Consider the following 16,109-nt stretch of genomic DNA (forward strand, 5'->3'; position numbering starts at 1 on the left):
AATCAGAGTTTTCCCAAAAGAAGCAGCACACTCCTTAGGAAGGAGACATAAACCTTGGCTGTTACCTTCCTTCCCAGCAGGATGGAGACTGCCAGGGCAGAAAGGCAGGAGTTCCTGCAGGGGAATGGCACTGCCTCCCTCCGACAGCCCAGCTCCCTCTGCTGCTCTGCAGGGCAGCACAGGGAGCAGCCACAGACCCAGCAGTGTCTGCACCAATTCAGCTCTCCACGGGCAAGGAATGGTTGGCAGATCCACAGGGGCTGGAATCAAGGAAAGCCTTGGAGCAAACAGCCCCAATTCCACCAAGACTTGATGGAATGTCCTGCAGTACTCTTGCCCTAATCTCTGTTAGAAGTTCATGTCCTACTTGATTTCACATCCAAAACAAGCCCCCAGGATAGCAAAAAAATTCACTGATAAATGAAAAAAATATGACTTAGAATTACAGCAAAACCTAAGCTCAACACTACAGGTATTACAAAAACCCACAGCCACATCATGATGGCAAAATTTGAGACTGACTGGGGCCCAACTTCCACTGATTTCTGCCTGTGGAACCACATTCATGAAATAAAATTGAAAAGGTTTCAGTGTTGTCAAAGCTCCCATAAGCCAGGAGTGGCTGGCACCTGCTAATTTGCTAACAAAACAGGCTTTCAATAAAAGGATTACTGATGTAATACCAAACATTCATGACTGGCTGATCCACAAATATGTGCTACAATAGGTTTGGCAACAGTGAGGGATTTTCAAGCAGGGCCAGAATAAAAACAAATGATTCTGCTTTAACCACAAGTGATATTAGAATACTGATGTGCTCAGAGCAGTTAAAAGGCTTTTAAAATAGGAATAAGTAAAGGATTTGTTGTGTCTAAGGGCAGGAAACACCACACAACTAATTTTCCTATATGTTACAGTACTACTGAAAGATTAAAGTGAAAAAATGTAGGACATTGTCTAAACAAATCTTGTAGCATTATTAAGTCTGTGCAACAGCATGTGACTAATGTTCACTGGCAAAATGAAATGCAACTACAAAAATTCTGAGATCTGATTATGGCAATTAGGAATTATCCATACAATGCAGCCTGCCTATTATCAGCCTACCCCTGCAGCAATCTCTGCTAGAGTTTATTGTGTTCTTCCTAAAAGCAAGAATTTTTGCCCATAATTAGTATTTTTCTCCCCATGTTAAATAAATCATAATGTTGTTGAAAATATTGTGCACAGTCAAACAGGGCTTAAAAGATCCTTGCTCAAACATGAGAGGGGATAAACATTAACAGCATCAGGCACTGACTAACCATTTAATGACAACTTCCACCTCAGAAATCCAAGGCTGGAAATACTTTTCTGGAAATACTCTGGATTTATGCCATCTCTGACCACAACCAGAGCATCCCAGTTAGCAGGAATGGAGTTCATCACCTTTCAGAAGAGGATCTCTGGGTTTTCAGCTCTGCAGTGGATGGGGTTGACTCAATCCAACCCTCATCTAATGTGACATTGCCATTGTGATATAAATAGTGTCTTATTTGCCTGCTTCAGAACAACAGTGTTAGTCAAGAAAAGGTCAAATAGTTTTGCCACAGGCAAAAAAAAGAGCAAAAATATTTTGTAATTTAATATTGCTTTTTTTTGTTGTTTTGGAAGACAGGAGACTCCAGGTGCTAGTCACACAGGAGGCAGAGGAATACAGAAGAGAAGAGAAGGCAAATTTATCTAGTCTGCAGTAGCAGAAAGCAATAATATTTCAATCATTTCTTAAGGCCCAGAGGAACAAAGATTTACCTGGCATCTCACTGATCTCATCTCTACTAGTAATGCTGCAAACTGTAGAAAAAGGCTGCTCAAACCTGCCTACTTTGGCAATGCAGAAATTATAGCTGCAGGAAGGTCTAGGACAGATGTACTGGATACAACTGATGAATGCCTTTTTTTTTTTCTTATTCCACAGTGCTTATTACATTGATGCTTTCAATTAATAAATCATTAATAAGCATGACTTTTACCCATAGATATTCATCAAATCAATCAACGTTTAGCCAAATGGGAAAAATACATGATTTTAAGTCTTTGACTACATTATACAACGTGAGCTTGTACTAACCCTCAGATAAGGGCAATAAAAACACCCACGTTGTTTATTAAGGCTGCTTTCAAGCCATTTTCTCATCCTACAGGGGAAAAAAAAAGCATATAAATTCCAAAATTTATATGCAAGGCAGGCTGGTACATTCATACACAACTGCACTAGAGAAACACACAGAGCTGGGAAGTGAAATTTCTACAAATTCCTTCACAAAGGTGACCCAAAGGCCACTTTATTGCTCACTTTTATTGCTTCCAGCACAGTGGGAATCTGTGCACATGGCAATACTGCAGTGCTAATGGAAATCAGTAAACAGGGTCACACGTGTCACAGGAGTTGCTTTTCATGCTCTAAAAAGATTTGTGGGTCCTGCTTTGCTGGTGCTGCCTGTGCTGGCTGGGTGTGCCTGCACCTACAGCTCCCAGGGTGCCCAGGGGAGTGCATCCCACTCAGAGGAAGCACACTGCTAAACTTGTTATCAACCAAATTAGAAAGTGCAATAATTGCAGCAAGCTTCCCCCTGGGCCATCCTCTGCAGACTACAAAAGACTCTGAAGATCCTCGGAAGCAGCCCGTGTCTCCTGGGAAATGCCACTCATTAAAAAACAATTGTTTATCATTCAATTAAGGTACAGCAGGAGGTGAATGAGATAAATGAAGTATCTGACTTGACTGGAATCGTGTGCTGGGCCCAGGCCCTGTGAGACTCAGGCAGCTGGAGGGTTATTTTTGCACAAAACACATTTATGCAGTGGTTTTATGCCTTGAGACCAAAGATAACAAAGATAACAAAGATAACAGTGTAAAGGGCTAGGAGGGAGGGAGTGCAGGAGGTCCCCTCAGCCATTCTTTGCAGACTGAGCAAGAAAATAAGAAAAGCAGGAGCAAAGAAAACAAAATAACAGCAGTAAATCTATACAATCTATAGAAAGAGAATGAAAAGCTCCAGCTGCTATTCCAGCCTTGGAGGGAGGCATCTCCTGGAGGTGTGAAGAGCAGAGGGAATTTGCTTTGCACAGTTTGGGGAGAGAATATCACCAGCTACTGCCAGAGTGACAGCCTGAGCCACGGGCAGGCACTGAAAGGGCACAAAGTGCTCACAGTGAAAGATCACTGCACAAAAATGAGGAGGGAACAATGCTCAGCATCTTCTGACTTTTTGAAATCAAACAAGAAATTTTACATCCTCACAGACACACAAAAAATTTAAATCAAATTTATGAATAATAGGTCTTTCTTTGAACTTCTGAAAAGTTCTTGAAACTTCTGAGCATATCAGCCTTAGAAGGAAGAATGAAAATAAGGATTTGAAATGAGAAATGAAGACAAGCTTGATGTTTGAATAATAAAACAAAATCCAGTGCCAAAGCTTGAGAAAAACAAGGAAATTTAATAGTTCTAACACTGTTCTTTGTCAAACACTAAACACTGAGGATTTGCATTTTCCAACTGCCATCTGGAATTATTTTTTTTTAAATTTTAAATGCATAATGGAGAACTAAAACAAGACAGCTTATACCTTCATGTCCTCAGGTTTTTTTGTTCCTTTGTTTTCTTTTAAACAAGGAACGTTTACAGATAATGACTGGCTATGATTACTGAAAAATACATAAAGAAAACGAGTTTCTCAAAACGCCCCATCCAAATGCATTAGCAATTAGAACCTCCTCAAGTTTCCATTAGTCTGTCAAAACAAGAAATAATTTCATGGCAGCTGACTAAAATTCTTAAAGATTGTCACATTGATTGAATTTCAAAGTATAGACTTACAAATTCGTAGTCTCCATCCTGTGGTACTTTCCAATCAGATGAATTTTTTGTCTGGCCAGAAACATTCTTCCCAAAGCTATTGATTTGATTCTCCTTCTCCTTCTGTTCAAAATATTCAAGGAATGATGGTCTGGCTGGCTGCATTGTTTCATCCCTCCCTGGAAATATTAAAAATAAGAAAAAAATAGTTGTTTTGAAAAATACAATTTTGGTTCTACAGCCCTACATCATACCCAGAAGTGATTTTATTTTTTTAGCACACACTAAATCACACAGCACTGCTAAAGTACTCCCTAAAATACAATTTTTTTCAGCAGCTTTTCCATCATAAAACTGACGGCAGGGAGAGAAAAGTGGAGAAGGAAAGCTGGAAGCCCAGCACAGAGGTGATTACAGTGCTGGAGGCCTTGGCCTCTAGACCTGCAATCCATCCCTGCCAGCACACTCCAGGTAACCCACCCCATGCACTGAATGAGCAGCAGCTGGAGGGACAGGCTGGGCTCTGCACCCAGCCAGGCTCCCTGCACTGCAAAAGAAGCAAGCTCCAAAAATAAACAGTGCTGCTCTACAAGAAACTCACCTTTATGTGTGTGAACAGAACAGGACAAAAATGAGGCTTTCAAAGACCACAAACACCGTATAAATACCACAGAATTTGCCTTGGGTAGAAGCAGTCAACTTTTCTATATTGTTTGGGTAGAAAGGCTTATTTAGCTTGGAAAATATTCTTTTAATAAATAGTCAGTAGGTGTTCAAGTTTACTGCCCTGGTTTTCCTTTTGTAAATTAGCTCTTCTGAACCAACTTTCTTAGTAGAAGAAAGGCTTAGACTTAGACTCAAACAAGCCAGATATACAGATTAACCATTCAATTTTAGGCTGTAATTAAGAAACTTGGGGTAATAAGAAGTGGGAGGGTGGCTTCATTTGTAGGGTGATGACAGCACAATAAGGAAGGAAGTGATGAAACGTGAGAGGATGGAAATGCTAATTCCCAACACAGCAACAAAAAAAGCCCAAACATGAAGAAAACATGAAATTAAACTTCACAGCAAGTCAAGGTTACAAGGCTTCTCCAAGGGAAGATTTCTTCAGTAGTGCAACCAGTCCAGCACCAGATGCTGCCCAGGCTGTGCACACTTAAACTGGGCTGTCCTGAGTTTCAGCACAGCTAATTCCTTAGGAGTCCCAGCCCAAACTAAGAGGCAGGCTTGCACAGCAAATGTGCTTTAACAGGGCTGCAGCACAGGAGCATGAGAGCTGCAGGCACAGCTGAAGGCTGCTCCCAGCTCAGTGCCACTGCCCTGCTCCTGGTGATGAAATCACCAAAACCTGTGAGCAGCATGGAGGCAAGCACTGTAACCACTAAATGGTTCTGCTCTGTAACACAAGGTTCTCTAAAATAAGTTACTCATCCTTGAAACATATGTTTTAGGTGGTGCAGAAGCCATAATTTTCAGAAAGCAGGATCAGGACTGGAGTTAGCAGAAAATGGCATCAGAACAGCCTAAGTCTGGACTGCGGAAATAAGTTCAGTGCTGAATGCCATAAGTTTGAAATAAATATAATCTGTCAGGCAGGCAACCAACCAAGAGTTTAGAGCTTCAAACAGGCACACAGGGGATGTCCTGTGATGGGTTGGCAAGGTCTGTGTAATGCAGAGACTCTCCCACAAGAGCCTGTACAGAAGGCAGGCTGTCACAAAACAGTCCTCTCTAAGGACATTCAGCAGCACTTTCTTCTTGGAAAAATATTAGCTGCTCTGGAAACTCATTAAGATTTAATCACAGAATATTATTCTTGCATATGAAATTGCCACCCAGTGATCCAGAACTTCCCTGGCAGACTCTGTCTGAACCTCAGAGAAGTGGATGAAGTCCTTGGTCAGCTACAAGATACTCTAGGAAATTATTTGTCTACAGACACGTTAAATACGGAACAAATTTCTACAAAGTATGAGAAATCTTGGCAGGATATTTGGGTTGTGATACTGAGGGAAGTGTGGTTCTGCACAGCCCTAAATGTCATGATGCATTTTGAAAAAGCCCTGCATCCTTCTGCCTCTCCAGGGCCAGCTAAAAGCTCAAGCATGAACTGAAGTGCTGATACTTTTGCACCATGACAACTGGAGCAAAGACAAATTATTATACCCCTGGCAGTAGTTCCCCTTCTTTAAAAAACAAAACTAAAAAACTCATCATACATAATTAGATCAAGAAAGACACCTTCAGACCAGCAGCGTGAAGGTCAGGCAGAGAACACGTCTGCGAAGTGGAGAACAGCTTTGCCGTTGGGAATAATTACTGAAATACAATCACAATCCAATTACTGCTGAGTGATAAAACATTTATTTAGAATGAAGTAAACACACCCCTTGTACTCTGCTGCAGCTCAGCCTGCTTGAAGCAGGAGGTAAGTTATTATGGACAATCATGGCAATGTTTAACACCAACTAATTTTGCAGAAAGAGAGGAATTCATAACTAGCCAGGCTAATCTATACACAGCTCACTGACAGCCAGCCTGGGTCTCAATAATTCAGACTTCCTAGAGGGAGAAAAAGAGAAAATCTAAATCATGTTTGTATTTTGGTTTGAAGATTACTGTTTGCAGCAGAAGAGACTGTGAAAGCAAATGTTTCACTCCAGTGACATTGGCTTATTCAGTCCTTGTCTATTTACTTTCTAAAAAACTGTTCACTCAAAACAGAGCTTAATTCGGAGTGTCAGTTAAAAGAGCCATGCTCATTTCCTCACATCTTGTGTTTAGCAAGAACTGCAGCACTTGCACTTGGCAGAAGAGATTTGCAGAGTCCCACCTCTCCAGTGTGCCCAGGTCCCACTGGAGGGCATCCCTTCCCTCCTGCATTCCACCTGCACCACACAGCTCAGGGCTGTTGGTGACAAAAGGAAGAACAGGGAAAATTATGTACCTATAGAGGATTTTCTTGCTGCCCTTGATGCCCCTGGCCATATTTAATTCTAACAGGGTTTCAGCTTTCCTAACCTGATCCCTGGCTTCTAGGACAATCTCTGTGAATTTCTCCCAGGCTACCCGTCCTTCCTTTTACCCTCCGTAGGCTTCCTTTTTGTAGCTGAGCTTGTCCAGGAGATCCTTGTTCATCCATGCAGCCCTCATGGCATTTTTGCCTGACTTCCCCATGGTCAGGATGCATTGCTCCTGAGCTTGGAGGAAGTTAGCCTTGGATATGAACCAGTTTTTTGGGCCCCTTTTCCCTCCACGACTTTATCCCATGATACTCTACCAAGCTTATTCCTGAAGAGGCCAAAATCTGCTCTCCTGAAGTGCAGGGCAATGAACTTTCTGTGTGATCTCCTCACTCTCCCAGTGAGAGGACGGGGGAAATGAACTGCAGCAGAGGCTGAACAAAAGGAAGGAAGTTTCACAGCAAGGATGGTTGTGAAACAGAAGAGGGCTGGAGTGATTTTGCAAGGCCTGGAGCAACCAGATCTGACTTTGCACTTGTCCCATTCCAGGGACAACTGCACACAGGGAATCAGCCTGATGAGCACCAGAGCTCCCTGCCCACCCAAGTGCTTCTGTGGCACCATCAGACACCTCTCACCCTGCAGCCACCTCAGGCCTTGCAAACACAAACAACATTTAGTCACCAATTTAAATACATTTAGTCACCAATTTAAGTACATTTAGTCATCAATTTTAGTACATTTCCACACATCAACATATAACACTGCATCTTAGCACTGCTTTGCTTTTTAACTGATATAAAGCAAAGCTAACTGACCAAAAAAAACAGGGAAAAAAAGAGATGGCAATACAAAAGGAGAAAGCTGTGATGCAGATCTAAGATATCTGAAATTTTAGTTGCTGCTATGATCTCTGTAGGGGTGTGGATGCAGCAAGATGGACAGAAACGCTCCTGGAGACAGAAAGACATTACACCAAATCAATTATCATCCCAGCACAACCAAACTTCTTTTCGTCAATCTTAGCACTTAACAGCAGTGTCATCTTTCCAAAGATGACCTCCTATTAATTCAACCCAAGAGTCACACCACTATATGTTTAAAATTTTGATAACAGGCAGCCAAAGACAAAAATCGATCCCTGCTATTTGCGGCAGCAGATGCTGCTGAAAGATGACACCGCACCAAATGCCTCCGTGCCAAAAAGCATTTAACTTCCTAGTTTTATAGGGTTAGGCTAAAATATGAACATTTGACAGAAAGTGAGATCACAACTGTGGTGGAGAAGAGCCTTTTATGAGAAGGTCACCCCGTGGTGAGAAGAAAGGCTTCACTGTTGCATCTATTTTGGAATCTAAAGAGTTGCTTATAAGGATGAGCCATGAGAGCTCCCTGGAGCCATTAAAGGTCTATCATTTAGATATGCAGTCATCTTTTAGGAGCTATATTAATTACACAAATGGAACACCACAGCTCTGCTGGGGCTGGTCCAACTGACTGCAGAATTGCAGGTTCAGAGTGGCTGTGCAGAGCAGGGAGGGCTGCTCAGAGCTCAGCCTGCATTCTGAGAAGAGCAGAAGCCCTCCATGGAAAACTCACAGATGTTGGCTGGTTTTAAAATCATGCTTAAAAAGTATAGAAACATCAGTACTATTGTGTCTGAGAACAGAAAAAGGAGTGAAACTAGTGGGTCCAAAGGTAGAGAATGCTCTAAGTTGTGCAGAACAAATATCCCTGTAAACTTGAATTTCTGTGTTACCCTTCAGCACTGGAAAGCAATGTCCAACTGCACATGGCAGTGTGCAGGCTGGAACAATCCCTCTCCAAGCACAAACAGCCCAAAGACAACTGACAGGTACAGGCAGGGCTCTGCAAGAAGCCAGCACTTGGCTCCTCTCTTCTGCCAGGCAACAGCAAGGGCAACTTGTAAGGAAAAATCTGAACAACAGCCCACGCCTTTCCAGAAATGTCACCTGTCTGAATAGTTGAGGGAATGGAATAGGTCAGTCTTAGGGGCTGACTGCAGCACACAAACCACCTCACATGAAGCAAAAGATGACAAAGGAAGTGTGGAGAGCCTCCAAGTCATTTGCATTTCCATATGATGCTGCAGAGAAAGCAGAATGATAAAGAAGAAACAGCCCAGTCAATCAAACCAGCAAGAGATTTACTTTTCATACCCAGCAGTAAAGAATATCCATGAAACCAGATCACTTGCTATCATCTAGCCCCAGAAATCAAAAGACTCATTTTGTTGATTTTGCCAAATTAGCTCTCACAATTGAAAATTTTCGGAAGCTTACGAGCTTCAAAGGATGCTTTCAAAAAGAGAGATTTACAAAGACCTTCTCTCTAGCTGAACAAGCTTGCTGAGCAATGAAACTAAAATTTCTGCTTTTCTCTAAAATTGTTCTTCTCTACTCAAACTTGACATCAGAAGAATCCTTGTTTTATTATTCTTTCCTCTTGAAAGGGACTGCTAAGGTCTACCTGGGGTGAATATTCTGGAGTTACAAAGCTTGTCATGAGAGGGAGAGTAAGACAACCTCAGGAACACATTTTGTGTGCACTTTACTCAAGGCAGTTTATACAATTAATACTCAAACACCTGTTCTTGAAGTCACAATGATTAGATTTCCTCCCTATACCACAAAAATTGGAGCTGGAGTTATGGCCGGGCGCAGTCAGGAGATAATGCTACAAATTAATTTACAATGAAGCTGACATAAATCAGCAACAATGAAGTGATCAATTACTACATTAGTGATTTTGAACTAAACCATGATCCTTGGTATATATATGTGCATTTGTCAAAAATTCAGAGGCTGCAACCTCTACTAAGCCTTAGTCCTGACTAGTCTCAGCAAGCTGCTGCTTTATATACAATTATGTAACTTTAAGACTGAAAATACATACTTAGGATGCACAAAAAAGTGCCTGATGGTCATGTGTAAGCAACACTTCATTAACATTAAATTTCAAATGGAACTGCAGTTTTCTTTGCTTTAGGCTATTTTTTAGAGATCACAGATGAACTTTAGCAGCTGGACAGCATAATCTGTACAGTCTGAAGAGGACTGAGTCATTTTAAGCAGCAGGGCAGAGAGATGTCAAATTATTCAACCAGAGCAAAAATTGCTCCATCGTTAATAAGTTCATCCCATGGCAAGAGGAGCTGAAATTTCCTTGCATTAAAAGCAGAACACGTAACACTTTTTATCTCTTTATGAGGACAAGTCTCCCCATAATTATGGCCTATCTCAAATTAAATCAAACCAAAACACTCCCAACAGGTTCTGCTATTAATAAGAAACTCCTAAATGAACATAAAAATCAACCTATGAATGAAAAAGGTGTGAAAGACATCTAAGGAGAAAAGCACCAACACTTACCCAAAGCTGTAACATCTACAGTGAGAACCCTTCCAAAAATAGGGGAGGAAATCCTCACAGTAATTGGAGGTGCTTAAGGTCAGGTTACCTCCTTTTATATCTCCTCTGCTTTAAATCTCAGACATGATTATAAATACAGAGCAGCTTTCTTCCTCCATCACAGATTTTCAGTGGCCACCTCACGTCTTTCCCCTCATTAGCCTGAATTGCTAATTTAGTCCAGCAGCCACTGCATGTGACAGGCAGCAAGATGTGAAGGCGCATCCAGAAAGAAGTGAACATTTCCTACTTTGCATCCTCTGGCTCAGCTCCTCATAAATCTTAATGAGAAACAACCTCATCAGCAGGGATGTAGTCTTCACATCCAGCACCTGTGGGTAAGAGCTCAGGCTCCCCAGATGGCACAGAACCAAGCAAGCACTTCCTAACTCCCTTTCTATTCATAAGCCAGAAACTCATTTGCTTATCTAGAGAGAACAGAAAACAACATTGCAATGAACATTTTTTTTTCCCCTGAAGCTTGAAAATCTGCTGCTAGAAACAAATTTGGTTTTGAACTTCTGCAATGAAGGAATTTAAGAGTTTACAATTTTTCTTAGTTCCTGCTTAGGAGTAAGGCTTTCTGCAGGATTTATTTTGATCCAGTAGGGAGTGAGTTTATTCTTAGAAGAGACAGGTAGGCTCCAGATTGCCTGTATGTGCAAATGTATGAATGTGCATGGGACAGAGATGTACTTAGTAAGTGATTTACTACTACTCTGTCTCTTGGCTGAGTCTCCTGAAGTACACTGCCCCCTGCACCGTGCTCAGGACCCTGATAATGACATCTCCCGTCTTCTCCAAAAAAATTGCTTCTGTCCAGAAAAAAAAAAAATCCCCTACTTTCCAACTAAATACAGGAGTGCTCAGTAATAAACTGTTAAAACCAGCAAAAATAGCTCTGTTAAACACATACATCCTCTTTCCAATTTCAGTATCTCTGACAAGATAAACAGATAACTACTTTGTCTTAGCAATGAAGCTTTGTCAAATGTACAGGACAACCAAAGGCAGACAAGCATCCCCCTTAGATCCTGGGTTAACTTCCCTTAATTCTCCAGCCTGCACAGAGCCAGTATTTCAATTACTGGGGCCAGTGCTCAAAAAGAAAAACAAAACACACAACAAAAACCCCACAACAAAATGACAGCACACACAACACCTCCCATCCCTCAGAAATGCTTTCTACATGTTCACACACCTTCACACTCTTAAACAAATTTTGCTGGCCACTGTTTATGTCAAGCTTGCCAGCAAGGCTGCTATGAAAAGTCAAAAAGCAACAGAACATTTCTCTGTGCAGATCTGTATTCTCCACACCCCAAGAGTGGCAGTAGGATGATTCCTACAGTTCGAGAACAATTTAATCAATGTAGGAGTTTGTATCAGCAGCATGTTATTTAAATGCATTATAATGCTGGGAGTGTTTTATGGTTCAATTATGACTAAATGGAGCAATTTGCTTTAAACACAGGACTGCACCACTGGACATTAATAACACTAAGTAGTGGGAAGCTGCTGCAAAGAGCTGTTGTTGTCCATGGAGAAAACCAGAGGCAAAATAAGAACTTTGGTCAGTATCTTTGACGCATACATGATGTAAATCCTGACAAGATGTGGAGTTATTCTCCACAGCAGCTGCATGAGCAATTTGGATAACGCGCCACTGCACTTTCCTGGACAACTAATGATATTATAGCTACCTCAGCTGTACACAGTAATACTTTAGTCAATTACAATATTAATGCAATCACATAATCCTTCTGCCAGCCATTCTCATTCTGCTGCTCACACTGCAGGTTTTTTACGTTGCTTTATGTGAAAAATCTCAGGTTAATTCACGGGGAAAAAATGTTTCCTGAGTCTTGGCAGAAACATTTCTCTGGCTCAGGTTTAAGTGTCACCCACTGGATGTCTCACACAGCCACCGAGATGACAAGCTGACTCTGAATCATTTTTCAAATAGGAAATTGCCAAGTTTGCATCTTACCTCATTTAATTTGCTAATGAAGCCCAATTCCCCCTCAAAAGGGGAAATACTTTTTTAAAATGACACAACCATGCTTAGCAGTGTGGGCATAGTAAAAGCACAACAAAACCCAAGCCACCTCAAACTGTGTGAGAGTGAAGCCTGGATTTTTTTAATTTTGAACATTTACAAACTGTAAAGAATTTTTACCAGCACATTACATTATCAAGGCAGAGACAACAGTGTTATTAAAGCTTCTGGTCTCTTTCTGCACCAGACCCTGTACTGAATGTGTGCCACATGAACAAGAACCCCACAGCCACAATCCTTCCTTCCAGATTCCTCATTCATCTCAACCCCAGCACCAGCCAGCCCAACTCACACTGCTGCTGCCAGTTCTGCATTCCCCAATGTCATTCACCAATTATTTGATGCTTAAACAAGCAAGATGTACTTTAACAGAGAAAATAGGGCAGACTATAGTACTAGACAAACTAGATCCAATTTCACTTGGATCTGATCATATTGCAGTGTTCAAGGAAGGCAACATTATTATAAAATTATGTTCCACTCTTTAAATCAAAGAGACAAATTCATGCCAAGATTCCACTATCTAAACAAGTACAGCAAGTAAAGCAGAAAAAGGAAGAGTAAAAGCATAAAGAGTAAAACATGCTTCACTGTTTACTATCACTATATATTCTCTCATAGTAAAATTTAAAAAGGACATTTCCAGACATATTAACAGCTCAAAAGTTATTCCTGCTCTCAAGCACAATGGAAATGTCTGTTATCACAAATCATTGCTCATCTGTAGTTCTCCAGCTCCATTTAAAGTTTTCCTGGAATTGTTTAACTCAATCCATAAGTAATCTTTCAGCAATCGATTTAGAAGTAAAATGTGTCGCAGCACAATTTAGTATCTGCAGTCTCAGGCAATCACTTGAGTGCCTTCAGAATGTGTAACAGAATGTCACAGTGACATTTTTAATGATGCCTGACTATTTATATTGAGTGCCCAGAATAAAACCAAGCAAAGGAAAGAATTTAAGCAAACACAATTACAGCTCAATTGACTGCAAAACAAAACTTCCCCTACAATGTAAAATACTGGAATTTGAGATTCCTCTGAGCCTAAAAAGTCACAAACTGATTTATGCAAGAATCACTTTCAAGTCTACTGAAAGTTATTTGCACTTTCAAGGCTATTGGAAGTTGTTTGCTAGAGATTTCTAGGACAATCCTATCTATAAAACACTGAAATACAACACTTTACACACTTTTTACATTAAAAAGAAGTACAACCAAACAAAAAACTCGTTAAGACACAGATTTATTCTTTTTAATTAGAAAGAAGGGCTAGAATACAACTTCGGAAACCTGCAGTTAAAAAGCCCAGGACACCTAGGGAAGCTATAATGCCATGTAGAAAAACAAACCAGAAGTTTTTTATTGATTTAAAAATAGGTTCTATTATGAGTCATAAGACAAACTGCCCAAAAAAAAAAAATAGGTGTCTTTAAAAATGATTCAATGAAGCTCCTTAAAACTCAGTTGTTCTCAAACAGCATTATTATATTTATATGTAAGATTACAAAAAAGCACTTTCTCCAGAGGGTTCTGCAGCAGGGTGATGAGCTTTAGGGCTAAATGCATTTAACTGAATGTTATGAATATGTAAATGGCAAGCTAAAGAATGGAGCTGCAGGGAATTCTCACAAAGGGCAAGCTGCTCAGAGACACTGCCTTGCATCCCCAAAACAAACTGAGAAGTGCCCCGTGCAGCAGCCAGCATTTCAGAGTTACACCACCAAAGGAGGAGAACAGGGTGTTAAGATAAAGTTACTTTCATTAACATCAGATTTGCTGGAATGAAGCTACAAGCAGGCAAAATGCAGAATAACCTGCAAAATGCATTATTATAACTGCAGAGTGGGCTCACTGGGCAGCACTGTGTGAAGCCCATGGGCATGGAGTGGTCCCAGTGCCAGCCACCCCCTCCAGGGCTCCAAACACCTCCAGAGCTGCTGCAGCACCTCTGCCACAACCTGGCTGTGAACACCTTGCCCAGCAGCAGCTGAGGAGCAGGCAGTTTGTAAGGAGCCTGCAGGCTGAGGAGGGTTTAAAATAAAATCTCCACTTTGCAGTCAGGTGCCAGAGCTTGTTGTGGAGCTCCCTCTTGAGGGTAGAGCTGCCCTGTGCTCCCTGTACCTCACTCTGCTCAAAACCTGAGCGTGTCCTTGCTGAGCAGACACTATCAAAGGCATCTCCTCAAGCCTCTGAACAGCACTTCACACACAGCACCAGGCGCTTTGAGTTACAAGCACTGCAGCCTTAAAAAGATAGTGAGAAGATAAGCACATGTCAAACACAAGAGATAAATTCAAGAGGTGCTTTACTTCCACAGTGCTGGCAGTGCAGGAGCACCAGACAGCAAAACCTCTGATACTGTGAGCCATGAAATGCAACAATGCACACTGAGGATCAGAAACTACCAGTGCTGTCTGTTAGTGAAGAGCCTGCAGCTTCACCAGGTTTATTTACTACTGTTGTGTCACTATCATATTTTCTGGAAAAACCCCCTTGCCAGGATTTTTCTCCTGGAAGCAGAGAAGCCTCAGAGAAAAAGGAAAACAATATTATCTCGTTTGCTTCTCCTGTGTTTTGCTGCCTTGGAATGTGGTTGGAGATTGTTTATCCAGCAGGTGATTGTTTCATTGGTTTCTGGTGTGAATTATTTTCACTTATTGGCCAGTTGGGGCCAAGCTGTGTCAGACTCTGGAGAGTCACAAGTTTTTTATTAGTATCTTTTAGCCTTCTGTCTGTATCCTTTCTGTATTCTTTAGTATAGTTTAGTTTAGTATTCGTTAATATAATATAGTATCATAAAATAATAAATTAGCCTTCTGAGAACATGGAGTCGGATGCATCTTCCTTCATCTGAGAACCCCACAAATACAAGACTGTTAAAATGTCCCTTTCTTTGGGTGACATTTTTGCTGCTCTAAGCCTCCATCCATCTCCTTGCTAGACCAACCTTGTTCCACCACACCATTGCTTTGCTGCCCCAAGCTGCTACATGGACTGACACCTCTGGGTTTTAATGAGCTGAATCATGTTTATCAAAGTTTGGAAAAATCTTTAAAGGGATTTTGCTGAAATCTCCCTCTCAAACCCACCATTGTTTCACAAGCTTCAAAGGGCCCTGACAGGGAAGAAGCTTTCAGCACAGATATTCCTGAGGAAAGGCTTTTTCCAAACTCCTGTGAAGAACAGCTAAAGGTTCAATATCAGATGGCCAAGGAAGGCTTTGGAAGCAGTGCCAGTGCCAGAAGAACAAGCCTTGCATGTGATGATCATACTTGAGTGCTGCTAAGCCCTCAGTCAGCACTTTCTCCAGTCCCTGAGCACACAAACATCCAGGCTGGCCACTGAGTCATCCCTGACTACCTCTGCCTCAGGACTGGGAGGTTAACTAAACAGTGGGAATGGACTTCTATGAAAACCCATAATCCAGAAAAATTCCTTTTCTTGTAGTCACACTTTTCTAGCAAGGCTCTCCCTGCCATTTTTTTAATCAAAGAAACATTTTCAACCCTTTTGCAGCTCAAGCTGTAAGACTTATCAGTCACATAATTTTAAATCTTGCATCCTCTGACAAGGCTTGTGGCTTTAGTAAGCTCTCCTGTTTTAGGGCAGCATGGATTTCAACTTGAATGTCTGAAACAGCAGCACAGCTCACTGGGCTGTGCTCAGTGACTGCAGCAGCAAAAAGCAGCACACCACTCCAGAGAGATGCCAACCCCTCCCACGGCGTGTCCTGCCATGAGGAAGCCTGCAATGTACTTGTCATTTCATAAATCTGTCTCTTCACTGAATGCATCACTCCTAAAACAGAGGAG

The 16,109-nt window shown here is 41.4% G+C and overlaps 1 protein-coding gene across 2 annotated transcripts in view; it reads right to left on the reverse strand.

Moving 5' to 3' along the window:
* STK4 (serine/threonine kinase 4) overlaps positions 1-16,109 on the reverse strand; it is a 46,900-nt gene that overhangs the window by 19,365 nt on the left and 11,426 nt on the right. For both annotated transcript variants that reach the window (XM_064391164.1, XM_064391162.1), the window contains one exon: positions 3,863-4,020. In XM_064391164.1, the coding sequence (XP_064247234.1) occupies positions 3,863-4,020 (158 nt within the window). The remainder of the gene's footprint in view (positions 1-3,862; positions 4,021-16,109) is intronic.

This window comes from Passer domesticus, chromosome 16 (genome assembly GCF_036417665.1).
Source record: "Passer domesticus isolate bPasDom1 chromosome 16, bPasDom1.hap1, whole genome shotgun sequence".
NCBI lineage: Eukaryota > Metazoa > Chordata > Aves > Passeriformes > Passeridae > Passer > Passer domesticus.